The sequence below is a fragment of the Vicugna pacos genome, chromosome 2 (genome assembly GCF_048564905.1).
Source record: "Vicugna pacos chromosome 2, VicPac4, whole genome shotgun sequence".
Lineage (NCBI taxonomy): Eukaryota > Metazoa > Chordata > Mammalia > Artiodactyla > Camelidae > Vicugna > Vicugna pacos.
Genome location: NC_132988.1, coordinates 50952523 through 50976205, shown reverse-complemented (window position 1 = coordinate 50976205; position 23683 = coordinate 50952523). Strand labels below are relative to the sequence as shown.

At 38.0% G+C, this 23683-nt stretch overlaps 1 protein-coding gene and 1 pseudogene across 8 annotated transcripts in view; both read right to left on the bottom strand.

Annotated features, from left to right (window-relative positions):
* EMCN (endomucin) overlaps positions 1-23683 on the bottom strand; it is a 92710-nt gene that overhangs the window by 27742 nt on the left and 41285 nt on the right. For all 8 annotated transcript variants that reach the window (XM_072939982.1, XM_015243288.3, XM_015243289.3 and 5 more), the window contains exons 3-4: positions 15286-15396; positions 4520-4558 (exon numbers count right to left, since the gene is read on the bottom strand). In XM_072939982.1, coding sequence (XP_072796083.1) covers positions 4520-4558; positions 15286-15396 — 150 coding nt within the window. The remainder of the gene's footprint in view (positions 1-4519; positions 4559-15285; positions 15397-23683) is intronic.
* Positions 7868-8044, bottom strand: LOC116276772 (U1 spliceosomal RNA; annotated as a pseudogene).

Here is a 23683-nt window from a genome sequence, read left to right as displayed (position 1 = left end):
TGTAATAGCCCACCAAATCCCAGGCAATCTGCCTGGAGAGCCCCCTGCCTTTCTCCCTGCCCACCTACTCTTAAACACATCAGGCCTCTCCTCAAGTCCTAGCTCCACTTCGATGCTCTTCCCCATGTATTGGGTGGCTCACCTCCTCTTTGTATTTGCTCAAACCCTTTTTTGTAAGACTTACCTTGACCACTTTTTTCAGTGCCACAAAGTGGTCCCCACTTCTCCAGCCCTCATACTCCCTCCACACTGCTCCACATCTTCTTTTTCTCATAGCACCTTCTACTTTACTTTATAATTTAATCAATTAATATGTTTATTGATGATAGTTTGTCTGCACTCCTAGAATATAAGATCCTTGAGAGCACTGATTTTGCTCACTGATACTTCCCAAATGCTAGAGCAGTGTGTGGAATGAATGGCCAAACAAAACATTTTGGTGGCAGAAATGACTCCGGTTAAAGAGGAAGTTAATTAATGAAATCTCCTTTCTTATCTTAATATTAGGGCTGGTACTTATTTAAAATCATTATCATTTCATTTTTGTCATTCATTCCTCAGTAATAGGAAAAAAAATAGACACCTACTCTGGGTCCAACAATAGATGTTGAAGGAAATACAACAGAGTATGTGGCATAGTGATTGCCTTTAAGGAGCTTGAGTAGCAGAGGTGAGCTGCACAGTTGACAGATGTGAAAGAAGAGATAATAAGACACAACAGTACATCAGGGATCAACGTAAGAGATACCATGTTATTGCTTATTGGATTTTACTTATAAATTAATTCTTAACAAAAAGGATTTGAGGAGCTTAAGCAATGGTCTACGCCATAAGATGAACAGGAAATCAGAACAAAGGCAAATGGAAGAAACAAATATGCTCCTTCTAAGAGTTCATACCAAGCATTCATACAGTCGCAGGTTTGGCCATGAGAGCTGACTCTGAGCATCCCGACTCCCAGGGAAGGGGAGCACGGCGTACTCTAGGCTTTCATTATCAGAGAGCAAGTACACGCAGTACAGTCAACAAATGCTAGGAGTATGGCTGGTCCCATTCTGTGTTTTGGGAGGGGAATATATGGCTATGATCCCCTGAGGTCTCTTCTAGCTTTAAGATTTTAGATTCTTGTCAGGGTTCCTTTCAATCTAGATTTTGTCATAGCCAGTATATATTTCCACCCTTCATGGGACACCCCGTCTACTTAATGAGCAAAATGTCAAAAGGGAACTTTCCTGCCTTCACATGATAAAAACTAATTTCTGCTCTCATCAGACCTGACCTTCTGAGCTAGTTGTACTCTCAAGGTTACATGAAAAAAATTTTTATCTCAATTTCTTTGACTTTGCTTCGGGCCATCATGTGACTCACCTGAGGTAACAGCACCTTCTCATCTAGTAACAACCATGACTAGAGATTTCTTTTCTTTAGGGAATTCTGTAGAAGTGTATGTTGAAGAAGGGGGACATATTTTTCTTTTGTGATTTAATATAAATAGTTATTAATTTCCAGAAAATTATATACAATATAAAAGAATGAGTGGGGCATCGTGCTAATTACTTCCATATGTGCTAACTCATCTTATTCTCGAATATTTTTATCCTGTGCTTTAAAGATGAGAGATACCATGGCTCAGAGAGATAAAGTAACACGTCTGACAATACGTGGAAGAGCTAAGACGTAAGCCAAGTATGACTCAAAACCCTTTCCGTTTCCTTTCCATTACATCATGCAGCCAATAGATTTTAAGTGAGTTGAGTTCATCTTACATGTGAACGGCCTCATTATCAATGAGATCAATAATTTTTTTTTCTCAGCATTCTGAAAGTTTTAGAATGTTCTCACCTGTCTCCCAAAATAGGTACACATCTTACATTAAATTCACAATTTGGATACTATGACCTGAAAACACTGAAAAGTTTTCAGTATGTAACTGAGCTCGTGCCATATGCTTTCTGAGAAGGTGAATGTGAGCGATCCAAAATGCGGACATGAAAGTATGAAGAAGGATTTTATTTTCAATCCCTTTTGGGACACTGTATGCCAGGCATTGTTCTAAGTGTTTTATACTCACTATTGTATTAATAATGTTTGCATTTGCATTTCATAAAGTAGAAACTGAAGCTCAGGGAGGTTAAATAATTTGCCCAGGGTCACCCACCCAATGTATACTACAACCACAGCTGAAGGGAAAACCCTCTCCCTCTTCTGATCTTAACATAAGTTTATCTGAGGCTGGTCTATGACACGTCACTTCACACATGACTACTAGAGTTATTATAGTTACTTCTAATATTGGCTATTCTGCTTTAGTAACCCTTAATGGCTGGCTCCATGTATCACTCATAACTCTTAGCTAGAGTTACATGTGATGGAACAGAATGAATGTGTGTTGAATGCCTCCATTAGTCGGTGGTTGGCTGAATATACCATTCTGTATATTTAGCAGAGGATTATACTGAATTTGGAGTCTCACCAGGTATGTGACAGTGGGCAGTCGAAGTTTGACTTTCCCACATCCTTTAGATGTTGAGCATGAATTCCTCATGCTTAGCATTGTTAAAAACACAGCTGTCCACTCATACTACCTTTGCTCTGTTGAATAGAACAAATGGATATGTCTTCAGACCTTGATTGATCATTTCCACTATGACCAGGACTATCTTTCTTATATTTTATATGATATAAAGTTAAATGTTACATCTACGTATAATTGCTTATAATTCACCTTTATATACAGATGCCTTACTTATTCTGAATTCCCAAAAAAACATCCTACATAAAACAATCACCAATTTTTAGACCCTTGATAATAATTTTTCAAGAGAGTGATAAAAACATAATTTTTCAAGCAAATTAAAGCCAGATTCTGCATAGAATGAAAGAAAATATCAAATGTGAGAACTATGTATGTTCTAGTCAAAGACTAAATATCTATTAGCTCATATTTATTAGAAGGACGCAGTACTAATAATTCTGCAGGCTAGAATTCTACTTCAACTTTACCTAAAAGAGAAATACTAATTATTTTAAGGAAGATGCCTATCCTTGATCATATGGGTGAATACCTGTTAGTTAGTTAGTTAGTTTGTTTGTTTAGTGAATCTGGACTTAGTCTTTGGCCACAACACATATCTGAAGTTTGAGACTGGCCTTTCTTGTGGCTAACAGAACCAGTCTCCCTTCTTTCTGGTTGGCTAGTCAAGTCAATAGTTTGTCTACTATCTGCTTTAGGGGAATTAGTTTCTATAACTCAAAATTAAAGTAGTCTAACTGGGCTTCCCATTACATTTAAAAAATCAATTATAGTTAAACCTGGCATTTTGTAAATACAACTCTTTTAAACAAAATAAAATATGCTTTAGTCTCTCCTTAAAAGGAGCCAACAATTTGGCAGCTTCCCAATTCTCTTCCATCTGTAGCTTCTCCTCGATAACCGGTCCATGAAGCAGAGGGAAAGGACTCCTCCGGAACAGTGCAAAGCAGCAGCCAATGCAAAGCTGCCCTCGTTGCCTGGAAGTACTATTTTTATGTTTTGTTTTGCTTTGTTTTTCCCAATGCTTTTTCTAGTGCGTTTCTAGACTATGTAGATGGAAGTAAGAATAACAAGTATGGTGATAAGTATGGAGTTAACAATATAAAAATAACTTCTTTATTCACTTCATATATTATGTAGAAGATAAATCATTAAAAGTTAAAAGCATAATAATTTCAGTTTCTAATTCCTTAAACATGAAAGGTAGAAGGTAGACTATGATAATTATTTAAAACGTTTGCTGTGAAAATGTTATTAGAGTCACTCATAATTTTCATGGCTTTATTTTTCCAATTTCTTTAAAGTTACATGAACTTCTAGGTTTATTTCACATATTTCTCATTTTATATATACCAAAGGTGATCACGATTGAGAACCTAAGAGATTTGTTATTTACATAAGCACGAGGAAGGATGTAGGAAGATAAAAATCCCCCAATATTTATAATTCCAAAACAACATCACCATCTTCCTCTGCCCAATAATCTTTTTCAATTTCTGTTGTTCCATCATACAAAATTCATTCAGTTTAAAGCTAAGAATGGGAAAGCATAGGCACTTCTCAGAGTGATAACATTTTAGGCTTAACATTATAAACTGTGGTTTATAACATCATCTCTTTGGAGGCCAGGACCGGGCTGTGTTAAGACAGCAGAGAAGGCACAAACGCACACACTCTACTGCTGGGAGAGGGCACGGTGACCAAGGAAATAGACCAGGAACAGAAGGTTCTGGGCAGAGGAAAATTCCACAGGTTTTACGCTTTTACCAGAGCTGGTTCCACTCACCCAATCCCAGAGCACTCAGGCACATCGTTGTATGTTCCCCTGGTCTGCATTTTTTAACACATGATCTCTTAAATATTTTAGTTGCCGTGTAATGTTTTCCCTCGTACTGTTTCACCCTGCCCTCAAACTGATTGATCTATTTTGTCTCATTCTTGGGAGTTTAGCCAGGAATATTTTCAGAGAAAAGAAAATGAACTTACCTGATGTTTCTGTTGCTGTAATTGAACTCGGAGTCCCAGCTTTAGAGGAAAGAAAAGAAAAATTGCTAAAATTAAATGTTGCATATCAGATCTCCTCTCACAATTGTTTCAGGTGGCAAAGGGATATAGATCTTAGCTTGCTTCTGATTTTCTTTTCCTCAACTCATAAAATCACAAGGCTTGCTGATTAGAAGAAACTTCAGAGCAGGGGTCAGCCAACTGTTTCTTAAAGGGCCAAATAGTATTTTAATCTTTGGGAGCCATAAGCCTCTGTAGCAATGACTCAACCTTGCCATTGTGGTGTGAATGCAGTCATACATAATACCTAAAGAATATGGCTATGTTCTGGTTAAACTTTACTTAGAAAAATAGGTGGGGGCTAGATTCAGCCTGTGAGCCACCGTTTGCTGAATCCTGCTTTACCCAACATCTTGAATGCTTCAAGGTAACCCAGACAATGACAGAACTATTGGTAGGTACTTTGTGAACAACACTACGGTGTGTCTTACTCCTCCTAAAAGATATGATGTACCTCCTGCTCAGAAGAATATTGAGAAAGGTTCAGATACCTTTGACACTTAAGGAATTCCTTTAAATTTAATCTAGTCCAGAAGAACTTTCTACAAGTAAAATCACTTGAGAGAATTATAATCAAAATCACTTCAACCACTTTGAGTGCTTATACCATGAACCAAGATTTGCCACACGAAAAAATAAAGAAAAAAATGGCAACAGATAGAAGCCCAATGATGATAGTTTTAAACTTCCATTTGCTTCCTCTGTATCTTCACTTGACTGCCTTAGCAGCATCTCAGATTTGGCATGTCCGAAACAGAACTCCTGACTGGTACCTCAAAACCACCTCCTCCCTCACCTTGGATGCAAGTGTGGTACCAGCGTCTCCCAGGTGCACAAGCCAAAAGGCAGTTGCCTTTCCTGATTCTCTTCTTTTTCTCACTCTTATTAGCTCTAGCTACAAAATATATCCCAAATCTGTCTCACTATTTCATCAACTACCGTTCACCTAGCACCTGTGTCTCTTCCCTTGGTACCTACAACAGTCACCTAGAAAAACCTTTTAACACGTAAACTCAGCTGCTCCAGTGGTTGCTGATGCTTCTCACCACAGCTGGCACGTCTTCACAGGACATGGCCTCCGCCTCGCTCCTCCACCACCTCCAGCCATTTCGCCCTGCTTGGCCTTTCTGTGGTAGAAGAACGTCCCGGGGCTCCTCCTGCCCCCGGTTTCTCTGCTGGCTCTTCCCGGGCCTCAGTGCTGCCTGTCAGGCCCCTCCCGCCTTTTGTGAGCAGCCCTCAGAGGGGCCTTCTCCAACCGCCTCATCTGAAGTTGGCCCTCATCTCCCTCCACACTAGTAGGCCACTCTGCTTCATTCGCTCAACAGTACTTTTATCACTCCGGTGGCGTTTCTTTTTTTAAAACATGTTTGTTGCCAGAATGTAACTCCAGGAGGACAGAGATTTCGTGTTTTATTCAGCTGCAATTGCAGTGCCTCACGTCAGGTCGCTAGTGAAACACTGGGAATGAAAGAATACCAATAGAAAGTAACAGTAATAGTAATAAAACTAATTCTACATATTCAAATTCAGCTTTTAAGGGACAATGAATGCCTTAGTTAAAATTACTAGCTGGATGATAATAGCTACCATTTTTAAAGCAATTCTTATGATCAGTTTAATTGCTGATGTCTACAAGAAAGATGGTATTATTTCCATTTTGCAGGTTGGCAAATATTAGCCGAAAGAAGCAAAGCTACTTTTTCAATAGGAGGGCCATGATTGTAATTCAGGTCTGTCGGTTCTAAGGTACGTCCTCTTTTACTGAAATAGACAGATTTCCCTTCCAATAAACTATCTGAGTGGAAGGCGTTTGTAATTAATTCCTTAATTCCTACTTTTGGTAACTAGTTAAAATGCTTTTGAACATGGCATAATGCTATATTTGGAAGATGAAGTTAAAATATTTATCAGTGATCAGAGGATTAGAATACAAATGAGATCAAAACTCGTTGTTTCTCATGCTTTTAATATCAGGTCATAAACTTTCTTGCTGATAGACTTTATTGAGAAAGAACAAAAATTAAACTCATATTGGACAAAATCTTCTGACTATCCTTTTTTGCATTTTTTCATCCTTCAAAAATGCATAATTAATTTAGAAGGACATTGCATAAAAGAAAAATAATTATGCCTTAAAGACATAGCTGAATATTAAAAAAGTAACTTATACTGATACAGGACTCTTATATTGAGACTTAAAGAGGTCCAGGCTTTTACATATGAATAAATATATTGTTATTCGGAGGACAAAATTCTGCAAATCTTTAGTCAATACTGGAATATATATATATATATATTATATATATATATATATTATACGTAACTTTTTTCTAAAACCCAGGATATATTTTTTGAAGATAATAAAGTGTTTTTGAAGATAATAAAGTGTTTTCATGTGGCATACTACTTTGAAGTCAAATAGCAAATGAGGGTAGTGCATTCTGTTAACCTAGTCTCAATGGGTTGGCAACTTAAAATCTCTTTGCTGAGTTTGACTCTCTAATATGAAACTGAAGCCTTATGAAATGCAAATGAACTTCAAAATGTGGAACTTTAATCCACAATTTAATCCAAAACTAAACTTGGCTTAGACTATTAGCTTTTAAAACAGAAAGCTTAAGCAATAATACAACAAATAACTTTGCTAAATAGTCTTATCTTACAAAGGCCACTGTGTTCTAGCTATATATATGGCCGTATGCAGTTACACACATAGAACGTGATTCATCATTAACAGGCCTAGGAGAGAAAATATAAACAGCCGTGCCCATATATAATTCTTTACTGATTTACATAAAAATAACTTACTATGACCAATTCAAATTTTCCTTATCATTTTCCCAAAATAAAGCATTGACTGAGTCATTGTATGTGAGATTATTTCTGGCTTGGCTAAACTATGATTTGTGACTAAGACGTCATTATCCTGAGGATTCCTCTTATGTCTCCCTACGGGAAATTATACAATTAAATATCACATAAGAAGCATTGTAATTAAGTTCTCAAATAAATGCCATAGATAAATAGTGCCATTCACAAAAGACTGGCGATCAGATAAATTGGTGTTTTCCAAAGGATGAGAGGCATAGCATTGTGTGAGAGTCTATAAGGCAGTACTGGGACATGGCATTAAATAACATTCAGTGAGAAAGTGATTTCTTTCCAGCTTTTTTTTTTTTAATTTTACTTACTTCAATGAAGAAGTTTCAAAATTTCAATTTGATGCAACTATGTCATTAATACCTAATTGGTGCTTATCTTTGTCCCCCTACAGGGGAAATGCAAACACAGTTCCCCACAACTACAAATGATGCAGCTGAGTTTCCCACATTTGGGGAAATCACAGGGGCCAGCATATCCAGAGTGCAAATGGATGAGCTCCCCCGCCCCCCTCCCCTGGAGGAAACCATCTTCATAATCCTGGTATGTCCCCTGCCAGGGAAGTATTTGATTTATTTTTTAAACAAGGACAAGCAAGCCTCACACTCAGAGCCTTTGGCCAGAAACAAAATCCAGCTAGAATTTTATTTTATTTTGCTTACATCAAAGTGATTTTATAGCTGCTATTTACGCCATGCAAAATTGGTTTTTCATTTATGATGGTTTCCTTTTCAAACAAATTTAAAAATAGAAAGTGCATCAATTTAAAGAAAATACTAAGTAAGTAATAGTACAGATGGCACACATATCTGGCAACACTCATTAAGTTGTGGGAAATACTGAGGTAGTATCTTGTAGAGAGCCTCTTGGTGATTGTATAGAATTTGAAGGACAAGGGGAAGAAGAAAGGACCGTACACACGAGGAGGACAGGATGAACAAAACACACAGTAAATCTGCCATGGTGGCCAACAACGAGAGAGACCCGCTGGTTAGAATCACAGGTTTATATTCAGTCAGGCAGTCAGTCGTCCATCCCTTGTGCTATGTTTATTGAACTCTTACTTGTTGAACATATGACGGACCCACTTAAAAGCTAGTTGTTTTCTAATTCCTTTAGGATACTTTATGTAAAATACTTGTGATGAGAACAAGTATGGGACAGTGATGTTTATGGGGCTGGGGGCCAGACAAACAGGGTTCAGATTTCATCTTTTAATTTAACCTTGGCCAAGTCCTTTAGTCTTTCTGAACCTGTTTCCTTATTTGTGAAACAGGTATCATAAACACCAACTTTGCCTGGCTTTTGTAAAGGATTATATTAATAAAATAACAGCTAAAATTCATTGTTTACTTTCCAGATGCTGTGTTAAGCTTTATATGCTTTTATCTCTTTTAATCTTCTCAAGAATCCTGTAAGGGTGTAACCTTATTATAACGATTTTACAGATGGGGAAACTGAGGCACAGAGAAGTTAAGTTGCTTACCAAAGGCCACAGTCCAAATAAATCGCTGTGCTATTATTTGAACCTACGCTATCTGATTTCAGAATCATTGTTCATAACCAGTAAGCTAACTTCCTCTTGGCTTTTTTTTTTTTTTAGGAAGGGTGTGTTGCCTTGAAAAGCACAGGCGTGGGCGGAGGTCATTCTCATGTTCAGCCAGTAGTATATCTGAAGAGGCTACTTGGTTATTGTACGATTACTTATATTTTTTCTATAAAAAACTTTCCATACTAAACTAGGATAAACTATGCAAAAAGGGAACATGTATGATAAACTATTTATTACATATAAATGTTATTAACTCTGACTAAATAAACAGCTGATTACTTATAAATGTTTCTCATTCCTGCTGAACAAAAGTCAGATTTCCTATTATAGATCAATAAAAAATGTTAAAAAAAAAAAGTCAGATTTCCCCTTTAGATTCTAAGCCTGTAACATTGTATACGCTGTGGTGGCAGAAGCTCTGGTGTGGAAAGGTATTTTTACCCCTGTCCCTTAATAAGGTTACGTACTGACACTTGTCCATCTCAGTTTGTCTTCTACCTTTCATCTTATTCCACATTCTTTCCCCAGCATGGTCAGAATTCACCAAAGGGAGAAAGAGCAATTACTAGTTAATTCAAAGGACCCTCATTCTTTATAAAGTCAAATCACTGAATTACTGAAGATTTTTATCTTAAATATTCTAGTATTCTAGGAATTTGTCTTCTATGGGCAGAATAAAAAAGTCAAACAGGAGAAATACCCACAATTGTAAGAGAATCGGAAACAATTAGAGAGAAATGTTTTGAGGACATGCTTCTTTTTTGATCTACATTCCACCTCCCTAGGGAGTAAAGGAATAAACCTCACTAACTCTTCTCTACTCCAGATCAGGCCTGCATTGGAGGACGTGTACCCAGAATGCCTTTATCTAATAGTCCCTATCCAAGGACTCATTGCCCATAAATTTAAGAGGGAGATGCTTCTTCAGCTGTTCAATCTTCTCCTGCCAATAGATTGTTTTGTTCTCCTTCTGTCTCCCCTGGGTTGGCTCCACTAATTCTGAATGTTTATGTGTGTGAGGGGTAGAGATGGAAAGGGAGCATTGTCTTGCTAACCAGCAACCTGGGCCAGCTCTTAGTTTCATCGTGTGCAGATGGAAATGTGTGCAAACCCATTATACGAAGTGGGGTTCATGCTAAGCAGAAAGCCCCTTGAGGAACAAGGGAGATCTAGGGAGGAATGGCTGCCCAAAGAATGAGCTTGACAAAATATCTAAGGACTTAGTACAGAACTGCTTAATCAAAAGGCAAATGCAAAGGGCAGTAAATACCCTTCTTTCATTGTCTTGCTTTCCAAGGTGTTTCATTTTTCAAGAAATGGCACTGTGAGTGTATCTTTTTAAACTACTTGGAAGAAAGTCACTTCAAACTGTGTTTAAAAGCAAAATAAATACAATAGTCCCCAGAAAGGAGACACAGACGGCATTTTATTACATGAATCAAGGCAGAATTAGGAATTTTAAATGACCCATGGGGCTGACCACAGACTTCTGTATCAGTGTTAATTTTAATAAACTGTGGTCTTTGACATTTTCCTCATCAGGCACTGAATGGGTGGGTATTAGGACAGAGTACGAATTATTTGAATTTAATCTTCATCTGCTACACATTTTGAAGACACATATTCACTTTTATTCTTGTTTGTATTGGGGACAACCATATTATGAAATGGATGAGGTTTTGGTTTGTTAAAGGTGACTTTCAGACATTTATTGCCTGCAAAATGGGTTCTACTGATCAGAGCCCAAAACATTTCCACAAGGAAATGTTCTTCACTTGAAGGAGAAATGACCCTGCTCTTCAAGTTCCTCTGTGTAGTGACTAACTAAATAAAATTATTAGTTTACAATTATGGTGTGAAATTAGACCTCTTCTGGATAACCTTCCTTATGTCGTGCCTAAGATGATTACAGTAAGAAGCAGGGAAATGGATGTTCCTGATGTGTTTCTAGACAAGAGTAGATCTTGGACATCCACACTTCCCACCTGCTGTCTCCTTCGACCTTGGAGGTCTCCCAAGAAGAGACTTGGAGACTATGAGTCACCTGTAGCTGCTTCTTATTAAGGACTAAGGGTATCCCCCAAATACATCCATTACTTATAAGGAACAGGATCTGATAAGGCTGTTATAGAATATTACTAGCTTTTCTAATCAGGGTATTTTGACTAAAAGGACAGATTACTTCAAATCACAGAGGCCAGAATAAGGGAAGTGCTTGTTGTGAAGATACATGTGGACTGGAACTGGAAAAGTGTCAGGAATCATGGGATTTCTAGGTTCTGCCACTCTCTCTGTCTCCCATAAACAACTCAGGCTTGCTTGCTCTTGGGTTCTCTCCATTTCCCCACGTGGTCTCTCTCCATTCTTTTCTACCGACTCTACTTACTCATAACACCTGCCTCCTTGTGCCACAGGCATGCACAGGAATCCCGGCGGCTGTCTCAGATTCACTTTACTGACACCTTGCTAACTTCGGTTCCCCGCTGCTTATCACTTGCTTGGTTTGTTCTGGGTTTTCTAGTTCAGATTACCCAGAAAGGAAATTTGATTGGCCTAAACCAACATTTTCTTTTTGTTTGTTTTTAAACAAATCTTTATTTGGAAACTCACCACTTAATTCACTCATTTTAAGTATACAAACCATTAATATTTAGTAGATTTATAGAGTTGTGTAAGCATCACTGTAATCTAGTTTTAGAACATTTTCTTCAACACAGAAAACTCCCTTGAGCCTTTCTGCAGTCAATCCCCAGCCCTACTGCCAGCTGTGGGCAACCACTCACTTGCTTTCTGTCCCTACAGAAACATCTTTTCTGAATATTTCACTTAAGTGGAACCATATATGTTGTATTTTGTGCAAGGCTTCTTTCACTGAACACGTTTTTGAGTTCATACTGTTACAGCATGTGAGGGTATTTTGTTCCATTACATTGCTGAATAGTATTCCATTATGTGGCTAACCCATTTGGAATATTACAAATGCATTTCAAGTGGAAAATCCAATGGGATATTCCATTTCACCAGTCAGTGGACATTTGGATTATTTCCAGTGTTCGACTATTATGAATAATGCTGTTATTAATATTCATGAACTCATCACACGCTGTTTTGATTACTGTAGCTTTAGGGTAAAGTTTGAAATTGGCTGTGCATGGGTCTTCCAATTTTGTTCTTCTTTTTCAAAAGTGTTTTGGCTATTCTAGGTCATTTTCATTTTCATGTATGCTTTAGGATTGGCTTATCAATTTCTAGAAAAATAAAACTTGCTGGTATTTTAACAGGGATTGCATTCTGTATTATCTATTATGATCAATTTGGAAAGAATTACCGTCTTAAAATATCAAGTCTTCCAATCCATGAACACGTCTGTTTGTTTGTTTGTTTGTTTATTCTTTGCAATGTTAAACATATGTTTGTATTTTAATCAAGTTTATGCCACTGCCTTCGATTTCAATCTGATAATGCGGTGTTTTTTTCCTTCCCCTATTCAGCCTTTGTATCTCCTTTTTTCACTTTGAGAACACATCAAAGTGTTTTTTTTTTTCAATTTTGTAGAACCAAGTACTTAGAGTTGTTACATCCATTTCAATAAAACAAATTCATCAAGTGAATTTCAAGATTTCTTTGCAGTGCTTTTCTTTTGTCTCCCTTTCTTTATCTGTCCTACTGAGGAGGGTGTGCAGTTAGGACTATGTTGTTTAAAGTACTTGGATTCTTTTTTTTTTTCTTTTTGTGTGCTTTACTAACAATTTGATATATGGCTAGGTGAAGTATATCTGTTTGCATTTAATTTTTGTCTATTTCTGTCTTTGTTTATGCTTATATACTTAGAAACAAATAAATTTGTTATGAAAATTGATGAAAGATTATTATAATATAAAACTTAAGGAAGCAAATGTTCAAAACATTCATCACATGAATTTTAAAATTTTTAAACATACAGTGGCAACAGCACTCACATTCTACCTTTTCCCCCTCCTCACAATTCCCTCTTCCCTATGAACTCTTGAAATGGCTTTGTGTGACTAAAGTCAGAATCAAAATGATGTCATTTTTTGCATCTCTTTAGCACGTTCCCCTGGCAGGAAAGTTTTAAATTCTGATTTCTTTGCTCAAGTACCAGATGTAACTGTACTGATGAAAATTTTTCTATTTTGATCCTTAATGGGCTTATCTGAATCACTAAGATGAACAAGTGGTCTTTTCACATAATACTAAAATAAATGTATTATGTAAATTCTGTGTGTATCACATTAAAAGGGCACAAATTGCCTTCTCCTCATGGCTCTGCCACATCTGGCATGACGACTCACACTCACCACATCTCTCAGATGTGCTCTGCTGCCAGGCTCCACATTGTGAAAGTCCAGAGCATGTGATCAGAAGGGGCTCAGCTCTGCTTTGGCTTTGAGGGTTCCCTAGTTCTTTGGCTCCTCTTGCCTGAAACCTGACCCGGTGACCAGTGTCCTTCCTGAGGTCCTAGACACCCACCAGAACCCTCCAGATGATGTACCACGTACCACTGATGAGTCTTACTCAGTTCAGTTATGCTCATGTGACTATCTGACCTGGGACAAAAAGCCCAGGGAGGTGGCAGTGTGCAATAAAGAAAACAGGGCGAGGAGTCAGACATGCCAAGTTGTTACTTCTAGTACTCACCAGCCCTACTGATGGGGACAAATCTTTCCTGATAATTCAATCTCACTTACCTTATTAGATCACTTGTTTATTATAAAAGGATATAACTCAGGAACAGCCAGATGGAAGAGATGCACTGGGCAAGGTATGGAGAAAAGACATAGAGCTCTCACGCCCTCTCCTGGTACACCACTCTCCTCAAATCACCATATATTCACCAACTCAGAAATTTCTGTTTAGATATTTAATTTTTCACTCACGGAAGTGTAGAATAGCTCAGTGTACAAATATTGCATTTCTATTGTTAAATTTACTCTCAAATATTTTATTCTATCTGATGCTATTATGAATAGAATTATTTCTTTAATTATATTTTTTGGATTGCCATTACTAACATACAGAAATATTACTTATTTTTGCATAGCTTGTATCTTGTGATATAGAATACTCTTTATTAGTTATAGTAGTTTACTGTGAAATCTTTAGGTTTTCTACACAGACAACAATGTAGTCTGCTGAGAAAAACATTTTTATTTCTTTCTTTCCAGTTTGGATGAATGGCTGTATCTCTATCTATCCATCTACCTATCTGTTACTTTATTGTACTGTCTAGAACTTCTGGCTATAATTTTAAATAGGACTGATGAGAGTGGACATATTTCCAGATCTTAAGGGAAAAGTATTACATCTTTCACTATTACGTATGAAATCTGCTGTATATTTTTAAATAGATACCCTTTATCAATTTGAGGAAGTTTTATTTTATTTCTAGTTCATTGAGAGTTTAAAGAATGGGTGGGTTTTATATTTTGTCAAATGCTTTTTCTTCATCTACTGATTCTATTAATATGATATATTACAGTACTTGATTTTCATATATTAAACCAACCTTGCATTCCTGGGAAAAAATCCCACTTGCTCATGTTTTATATCCCTTTTCATATATTTATTCCTAATTTTTTCTAATATTTCTAATATTTCTAATATTAAGGATATTTGCATCTACATTCATGAAAGATATTGGTCTGTAGTTTTTTTTATTTGGTTTTTCTTTTCAATCTTTTCTAGCTTTGGTATTAAGGTAATACTGGCCCCAGATAATTATTTGTGCAAAGTTTTCTCTACATCCCAAAAGAGTTTGAGAAGAATTGGTATTATTTCTTTTGAGACTATTTTTATAAAATTCACACATGAAGTCATCTTGCTTAGAGTTTTCTTCATGGAATCATTTTAAATTTCTAATACAGAATCTTAAATTGTTTTAGGTCTTTTCCTATCTTCTTGGATCAGTTTTAGCAATTTGTTTATTTCTAAGAATTTTCCCATTTCATCAAACTGTCTTATTTTTAAGCAAGCTCACCTTTTTGTGTCAGATGATATCATAGATTACTGCCCAGTCTTGGATTGATCCTCTTTGCCATCCACTCATTTGTGGCTATGGAGGAATAGAGTATCACTGTACAAAGCAAAGATGCCAAATGGGTGTTGCATTTGGTAGAGACTAGGAGAGAATATAAGTGAGGCATGGTTCTTTGGTAGCTGTGGGTTGGAAAACGTTCTGAGTGTGGTTCTATCCAATATACCAGTTTAACATTTCAGCACAAATTCTTATACTTACTCTTGGGGTGGGAACTTTGTAATGTTGAAACAACAGTTGAAAGTGGACATTTTCTCACTGTTGTACTTGTAATGTTGGCTTCAGTCGTCATGACACCTTTGGTTGTGGTTCCTAATTATGTAAAAAGAATGAATAGCTATCAGGAGTATAATCAATCACTAGATAGTCTCATTAATATTAATATAAACATCCAGGTACAACTTGAAGATTAGTCACTTAAAGTCTTCTGATCAAGATACAGAAATCCAATGTTTTGATGTCTGCCTTTTGGTGAGTCAGTTAATTACATTTTTTAAAAATGGAAGGACATTAGACTCTTCTACATGCCTGCTATAGGTTATTTCATTTGATCATAACAGTAATTCTATGAAGTAAGTAATAATTATGATCATAATTTTATGTATGACTCAGCAGAGTTAAATAATTTTCCCACAGGAGAGAGCCAAGCCTTTCTGATACAAAACCTAATTACTCAGCTACCCTAGAAAGGGGGTGGTGGTAAGGAAGTGGTAGTAGTTGAAGATGGTACCATGGTTCCCATGCTGTCTGGGAGAGAATTTTCAGGTAGGTGGAATAGCTAAGAGGAAAGAGACAACAGGAAATAAATAGAATAAACTTTAAATTATACTTAGTTCATTTTCTTGGGGGGAAAAAAGGAAATTTAACAACAAAGATAAGCTAAGTTTTCAAAAATAACATTGAAATAAGATTAAGCACAGATATTACAAAAACAAAATGATTAAAGCCCTTTGGTCTTTTCAAAGTCTAGTATGGGGAACACTGAGTTAGTATGAAAAGGGTAAGGAAAATGCATAGTGTTAGCTAGATACGATGTTGGCTGGAGATGGGGGGAAACCAGTTTAATAGATTACTATCACGCAGAGGTTTGGAAGCCTGATGACTTGTGTCTGTCAGAAGTGCCAATCAGCTTTCATTCTATGGCAACAAGCATCTACAGTGCAATGCAGATTCTTAGTGCAGTTGAGAGATTCATTCTGGAGAAAGCAACAGTTTGGAAGAAGACCTCACAGACAGTGGGTAAATATGTCTTCAGGCAAAAAAGCCTTTAGGAATCAGTGTACTAAAAAAAGTGAATAAATTTGAATATAGGCTATAGCATTAACACCGCATAGGAGGAAGAATAAGCGGAAATGGGCACAAACTTCACAGGAATCTTGAAGTGTTAAATTGAGATGGAAACACTTGAGGAAGTAAAAAAATGTCTTACAGCAGCAGGAAAGCAGAAATTGCTGTTTGTAATAGCATGGAAATGGGAAAGGTGCAGAAACTCAAACTCTGGGGATGAAAGAACCTGCGGGGATAAAGATTTTGCTTCTCACTGGAACTTCAAGAATATGTGCTTAGAAATATCAGAACAGTTCTTTAGAAATCTTCAGAGAAGAATTCTTCTGCTTGAGCTAAAATTGGAAACCATATACAAGCTATCCTGATGGCCTAAAGAATTTTCTAATATAAAGCAGGCTCAACTGTCTTAGTGATGGGAAAAAAAGAGTATATAACTAAGAAAGATGTGGGGAAGTGCCAGATTACAAAACTACAAAGAGAAGAGCAGAATGATGGAATATCTGGAGATACAATGCCAAAGATTTTGCTTAGAGGATTGGCTATTATTACTGTGGAATATACTTCATAAATGAGGGTAGAATTAGAGCCCTCGCTCAATTAAGGACATGTTGTCAATTATACACTGTCAACTAGACAACAGAAGGAGATGAGAATGCTTAGAAAGTAATCAAAATATTGAGAAATAGACATGATAGACCATGAAAATAAAATAGAATGAAAGATGAATAGAATGAAAGATGAATAGAGTGAAAATGTAGCAACCAATGCTGCCACAGCCATAACTTTTCAAATTTCACTGGTACACTGAATGTTTCAAATCCTAGTCTGAGGAGGAAAGAAAATGGGTGACGGACATTTATTAAAATATAAGAACTACAGTCTTGTGTTAACATCTTATTGGAAAAATGTTCCCAGCTGCACTTTGGGTTCATACATAGTAGATTCTGGACTCCTGCCAAGAAGTGATCGACACCTCAGAGAAAAAGGAAACCAATCTTAAAGCTGTTCTTTAAGTCCACATGGTTTGCTCTCTTTCAGTTTTTCTGTCTAGCTATTTTCTCCTAGATAACACTATGTGTCTGCTTTAGTCTACAGGTGTGAATTGTACTGGAAATCTGGATAATAATACATGTATTAGGTTGACATACATTATTTTGCTTGAGAAATACTAATTTAAATTTCAGCATCAAGATGACATTGGCTTTACTTTTAGGACCTGTGTTTTTGAAATTTATGTTCTTTTTTCATGTTCTTGATTTAAAAAAAATTGTTTTTTATTGAAGTGTAGTTGATTTACAACATTAGTTTCAAGTGTACCACAAAGTGATTCAGTTATACATATACATACATATGTATATATTTTTTCAGATTCTTTTCCATCATATGTTATTATAAGAAATTGAATATAGTTCCCTGTGCTATATAGCAGGTCCTTGTTGTTTATCTATTTTATATATAGTAATGTGTATCTGTTAATCCCAAACTCATATAAGGAACTTTAAAATCATATTTGACTTGTAATAAGGAGACTCTAACACAAGAGTTGCTTAAGAAAGTTGCATCAGGACCAGAGTATAAGTGAAGAGAAGAGATCTTCACTCCAACCATAGCCTTAAGTGAGAAACACTGGCTAGAACCAAGCAGAATGAGTGTGAAGAATATGGGCTGTTTTGTAATTGGTCTTGGAATTATCCATGTGAGATTCATTTTGTATCTTTTGGGAAGTTAAATTTGAGGGAGTAAGCAATAAATGTGGATATTAATTATATTAGGAATTTAAGATGTATTTACAACAGATTGACTTGAAAGGGAGAGTATATGGAGGATTAAATTGTTCAGGGAAGAAGATTAAGCAACTTTACCCTTTGAAATTATGATTTGACTTACAGTATTATTTTATCTAATGCACACAGCAAAAGCTTCTTGTGTGATCACTTTGTTTTCAGAAATAGAATATGGGGTAAGTGACTTTTTGACAAAGTTAACATTTACTAAAAAAATACGCTATAGAATACTAGTACTGTGGCACACTATTTGGTTATGTTTTTAAAAATGTTTTTATAGTCAAATTATTTGGAGATGCATAAACTTTTTAAATGTCAAATGGATATCTTTATGTTAGGATTACCGAGATTAAAAAAAATGTTATTGTGCATTGTAAAACCCCTAGGAGGACAGTATTTTTCAAAAACAATTGCCCAAGTAACTCCATTTTCAGGGATCATTTTATAGACCAGTGCTTCATAGGAATTCTGTACCCATGACAATGAGGGTAATCTGGGATGAACTAAATTAATATCCGGATTCATTTAAGTGACTTCTGAGATAATATTAAAGAGCCCATGGAGAGATTGTGAGGAGCCTAAACCAATGGCCCTAGAGGGATGTGTCAAAGTAGTGGTAAAGACTGGAAAAGAAGGTTCTTAACGTTTGCTCAGATTCTTCCAAATGCCTCCCTTGGAGTGAAAAGCAATACCCTAGAATGTAATTAAGTTTAAATGCAAAGCCCGAGGGAAAAAATAAAGATGTGAAGGAATGTAGGCTAAATGCCTGAACAATTCAAAGAGAAGGTAAGATTGCATCTCCTCCAGTACTCATTCCTAAGGAAGAGGACCTCAGATAATGAAACCAGACTATCATGGGATCCCCAAAGATTCTGAAGAGAACAAAATGGTGGTGGGGAAGGACAGGTAGAGTAGGGCCAGAGCTTTAAGCGGAGACAAGAAGAGGAGAAAGTTTCATTTCTATGTAAACTTTGTATGTCCCTTTTCTTTTCCATATTATTTAGAGGGTGGATTGAAGTAGGAATTAAGTGCCCCTTGGAATTGTGTGTTTAGCAATGTCCTATGCCTTGTAAGACCATCTAGGACTTGGGTTTAACCCCAGGAAAGTAGGCTGGAGAGGACCACTGAGAGCTCCTTGCTGATTACGCCTGGTCTAGTAGGGTGTCTAGGTGTCTTCAGATGTATTGGTCTTCTAGCCCAGTTCACCAAGGTAAGTTCATACAGGAACCTGGGACTGATTCCAGGTCAGGAATAAACTTAGACTTGCACTTAGAGTGGCTTTTTGCATTATATACCCCAAATCAAGTGAGTTGGGGGTTTGGTGATTCAGAGCAATGTAGTAATTTGGGCTTTCTTTTTTAATCCCTTTGTTCTTTCTTAGAGACTTCACTAACAGATAGATGTTGACTTTCTACTTCCTTAAAGTCTATTTTAATGGTGTTTCCTGGAGCCAGAGCAAATCCTGGTAGGAGTTGCTTCTTTATTTTCTCAGATCTGTTTACTTATTTACCTATCAAGTCCGACACATGAAAAATCAGCATAATGCTTACAGGGATGTTAAAAGCTTCTCAAACATTTGAGCTGCCCCGTTTGAAAACTGTAGTTCACAGTTACCAATGAAGTTATTCCCAGCTCAGGAGGTGAGTGAAAAAGAGTAGCTTTGTTTGTTTTCCAGTTGTAGAATACACAGTTTTTATTTTACTATGAATATGAACTATGTTTAGATAAACAAAATAATGACTTATTGCAGGAAATTTTAACTGTGCTACTAAAGCCCTAAGGGCTCCGTGGGGAAGCCTCACAGACGGTCTTTACTGGTAAGAGAGAGAAATGCGGAGAGGCGGGCAGAAGTCCACCCTCACACATCACCACCACGCTGCCTCCAACCGGGCAGGGTTCAGTGTCTGTTTGCTATGTGCACACTCTGGACTTTCTTAAGAGACCTTAGGAGACCTTAGGAGGAAACATCTCTGCTCATTACAAACAATTTTAGTCAACAATTGCTATAATAATGAGAGTTCTAAAATCAGACCTTGCCTGTCCACACAAGATGAACAACATCAGAGTAGACAGCAGATCTATTGTTATTGTGAAATTCATGTGCTAATAGTATTTCTATGCTCTGCTTAAGAGCATCACTTTTCACCTGGACTTATTTACTCTTTTATAAACACAATTCTAACAAATTTGTTGTGTGTGTGTGTGTGTGTGTGTGTGTATGTTTTCCACTAAAAGGAGCAACTTCAAAGAAATAACCATTCATAGCAGGCTGGCAACCTCACCAAAAGTGTAGCCTAAAAGCAGGGAAAGAACAAGAACGTGTACCAAAAAAGGAAAAACAGGCAAAAATTACAGAATTCTGTGACTATTTTGTGTAGGAAGAAAAAAATGCCATGTAAGGCTCATTAATACCTGAGGGGCTTACAATTTAATAGCCAAGTGTAGTAATTGAGACTAAAATAATAATACGGAATGCTTAAGAAATAGGTGATTGTGAACTTGTTCATTGGGGAAAAAAATTGAAATTAAAGGACCAGCTTTCAAATTCCAAATTGTTATTATGAATTTTGTGCTTTTCTGTTAAGTCATTTAACCTCTCTGAAACTCAGTTTTCCGATTTTAAAATAATGATTTTAAAATAATCTTAAAAAAGTGATAATACAGTCTGAGGTGTGGACAAGATGATGAAGTAGGAAGATCCTGAGCTCACTTCTGCTCATAGTACAGCAAAATTACAACTATTTACAGAGAAACTATCTGTGAAAATTACCTGAAGACTAGCAGAAAAGATTTTCCACAACTAAAGATACAAAGAAGGAACCACAACAGGAGTGGTAGGAGGGGTGGAGATGCAATACAGTCAAGACCCCCACCCCCAAGGATAATCACAATTCCAGAGGTTCTCCCCAGGGAGCGAGTCTGACTTCCACGTCGGGCTCCCCCGCCTGCGGGTCCTGCACTCCCAGAACCGTGAGCCCCCAGAACACCTGGCTTTGAAGGCCAGCTGGGCTTGTGCAAGGGAGAGCCAGAAGGCTGTAGGAAACACACTCTGCTCTTAGAGGGCACATGTAAAATTTCACAGCACAGGGCCAGTAATTTGAAAGAAGCCTGGGTCAGTCCCATTCGCTGATCTTGGAGAGCCTCACAGAGAGGCAAGAAGCAACGGGACCTTCCTCTGGGAACACTGATGCTGGCAACAAACATTTTTGGGAGCTCATTCTGCCTTGTCTGCCACGAGGACACTGGTGCTGACAAGCACAATTTTGGAGTCCTCCCTCTAGCCTTTAAGTGTCAAGGGCTTGCCCACTCACCATCAGGCAGGAACCAACCCCCAGACCCTTGGAGCTCTGCAGCCAGCTGCTCTGGGACCCCATCCCACCTGCCAACAGCCTGTCCCCAGCCCTGGGACTCCCCAGATTGTACAGCCAGCCACACCTGGACCTGGTCTTGCCGACCAGCAGGCAGGCACTAGCCCTGGGACCCTCTGCATCACACAACCAGTCATAATGGAACCTGGCTTTACCCACCAGCAGGCCAGGCAGGCACCACACGAGTTCGGGCCTGGCAGCCAACCTGGCTGGGGGCCAGCTCCGCCTGCCAGTGCGCCCACAGTGGTCAGCTCCACCACAACAGAGGGGCCTACACAGTCAACACTGGGGTACCCTTACAGCATGACAGCCCTGGTGAGCAGAGGTGGGTGTGCCGCTGAGCCCCACAGCACGTCTCCTATATAAGGCCACTTCTCAAAGATTGGGAAACATAACCAAACTACATAAATAATGCACAGAAATAAACAGAGAATTAGGCAAAATGAAGAGACAAAGGAATATGTTCCAAAAGAAGGAACAAGACAAAACCATAGAAGAACAAAATAAAATGTAGATAAGCAACATACACGACAAAGAGCTCAAGGTAACAATTACAAGGATGCTCCATGAACCTGGAAGAAGAATGAATGAACACAGTGAGAAGTTTAACAAAGAGTTAGAAAATATGAAGATGAGTCAAACAGAGCTGAAGAACGCAAGAACTGAAATAAAAAAAGACACTAGAAGGAATCACCAGTAAATCAGATGATTCAGCGAAAGTGGACAGAGAGCCGAAAGACAAAGCAGTGAAAATCACCCAAGTTGAACACAGAAAGGAAAAAAGAATCTTAAAAAAATGAAGACAGTTTAAGAGACCTTTAGGACAAGATCAAGCAGACAAACATTCACATTACAGGTGTCCTAGAAGGAGAAGCAAGAGAGAAAGAAGCAGAGAATGCCTTTGGAGAAATAATAGCTGAAAACTTCCCTAACCTGGGAAAGGAAACATATATTCAGGTCCAGGAAGTACAGAGAGTCCCAAACAAGATGAACTTGAAGAGGTTTACACCAAGAAACATTATAATTAAAATGGCAAATACTAAAGATAAGGAGAGAATCTTAAAAGCATCAAAAGAAAAGCAACTAGTTATGTAGAAGAGAACTCCCATAAGCCTATGAGCTGACTTTTCAGCAGAAATTTTGTAGGCCAGAAGAGAGTGACATGATATATTCAAGGTAATGAAAGGAAAAAAAAATCTACATCCAAGAATAATCTAACTGGCAAACCCATCATTCTGATTTGAAGAAGAGGTAGTTTTACAGACAAGCAGAAGCAAAGAGTTCAGCACCACTAAACCAGTGCTACAAGACGGGACTTCTTTCTCTAAGTGAAGTAGAAAAGACCACAGCCAGAAATAGGAAAATTATGAAAGTAGAAATCTCCTTGGTAACGCAAGCACACCCACGGGACACTGCTTGCCACAAAGGCCCCATTGTTAATGCGTTCTTGTGAAGGGAGGGGTGCAACGCTGCCACAGAAGCCTCCTTTTCTGTGAGACCACAGGGTGTGGTCTGATCAGAAAAGCCAGACTGCTAATCAGCTCTGTGAGCCGGCATAACAGGGGGCAGGTGATACCGCAGAGGGCACTTCCCGGAGGACAGCTCCTATGGGGGAACACCCAGCGGCCCCTCTCCCCGCGGAAGCCCTCCAGTCCCGCTGGATCCCGACTCAGAAACGGACCTGGGGGCTTCTGCTCTGACAGCTGGGGAGCAGACCTGGCCGCTGACAGAGCTGTGACAGCCACAGAGCACAGAGGAGGCCCCACGCAACCTCCAGTGCAGGCTCTGGTCACCACAACACCAGTCACGCCCCCCGTCAAGGGGATAGCAGCCAGCACACATGGAGGAAAGACGTGGCAGGCATTCAGACTGAAAACAGCTCTCACAACAAAGTAGATGCACACAGTCTATTCAGGGACGTTTCCACGTACAAACAGCTCCTCGAGATCACAGTAGATAACTGTCACTCCTAAATTCATGGAGTTAGAGAAATACAAGTGAAATGAAGAAGCTGAGGAACCACTCCCAAGTAAAAGAAGAAGAGAACTCTTCTGGAAGAACAAACAACGAACTAGACCTCTATGTCTACAAGATCTTGAGTTCAGAAAGGAGATGACAGAGGCAAACATACAGGAAAAGTAGATCAACCACTTATAAAGC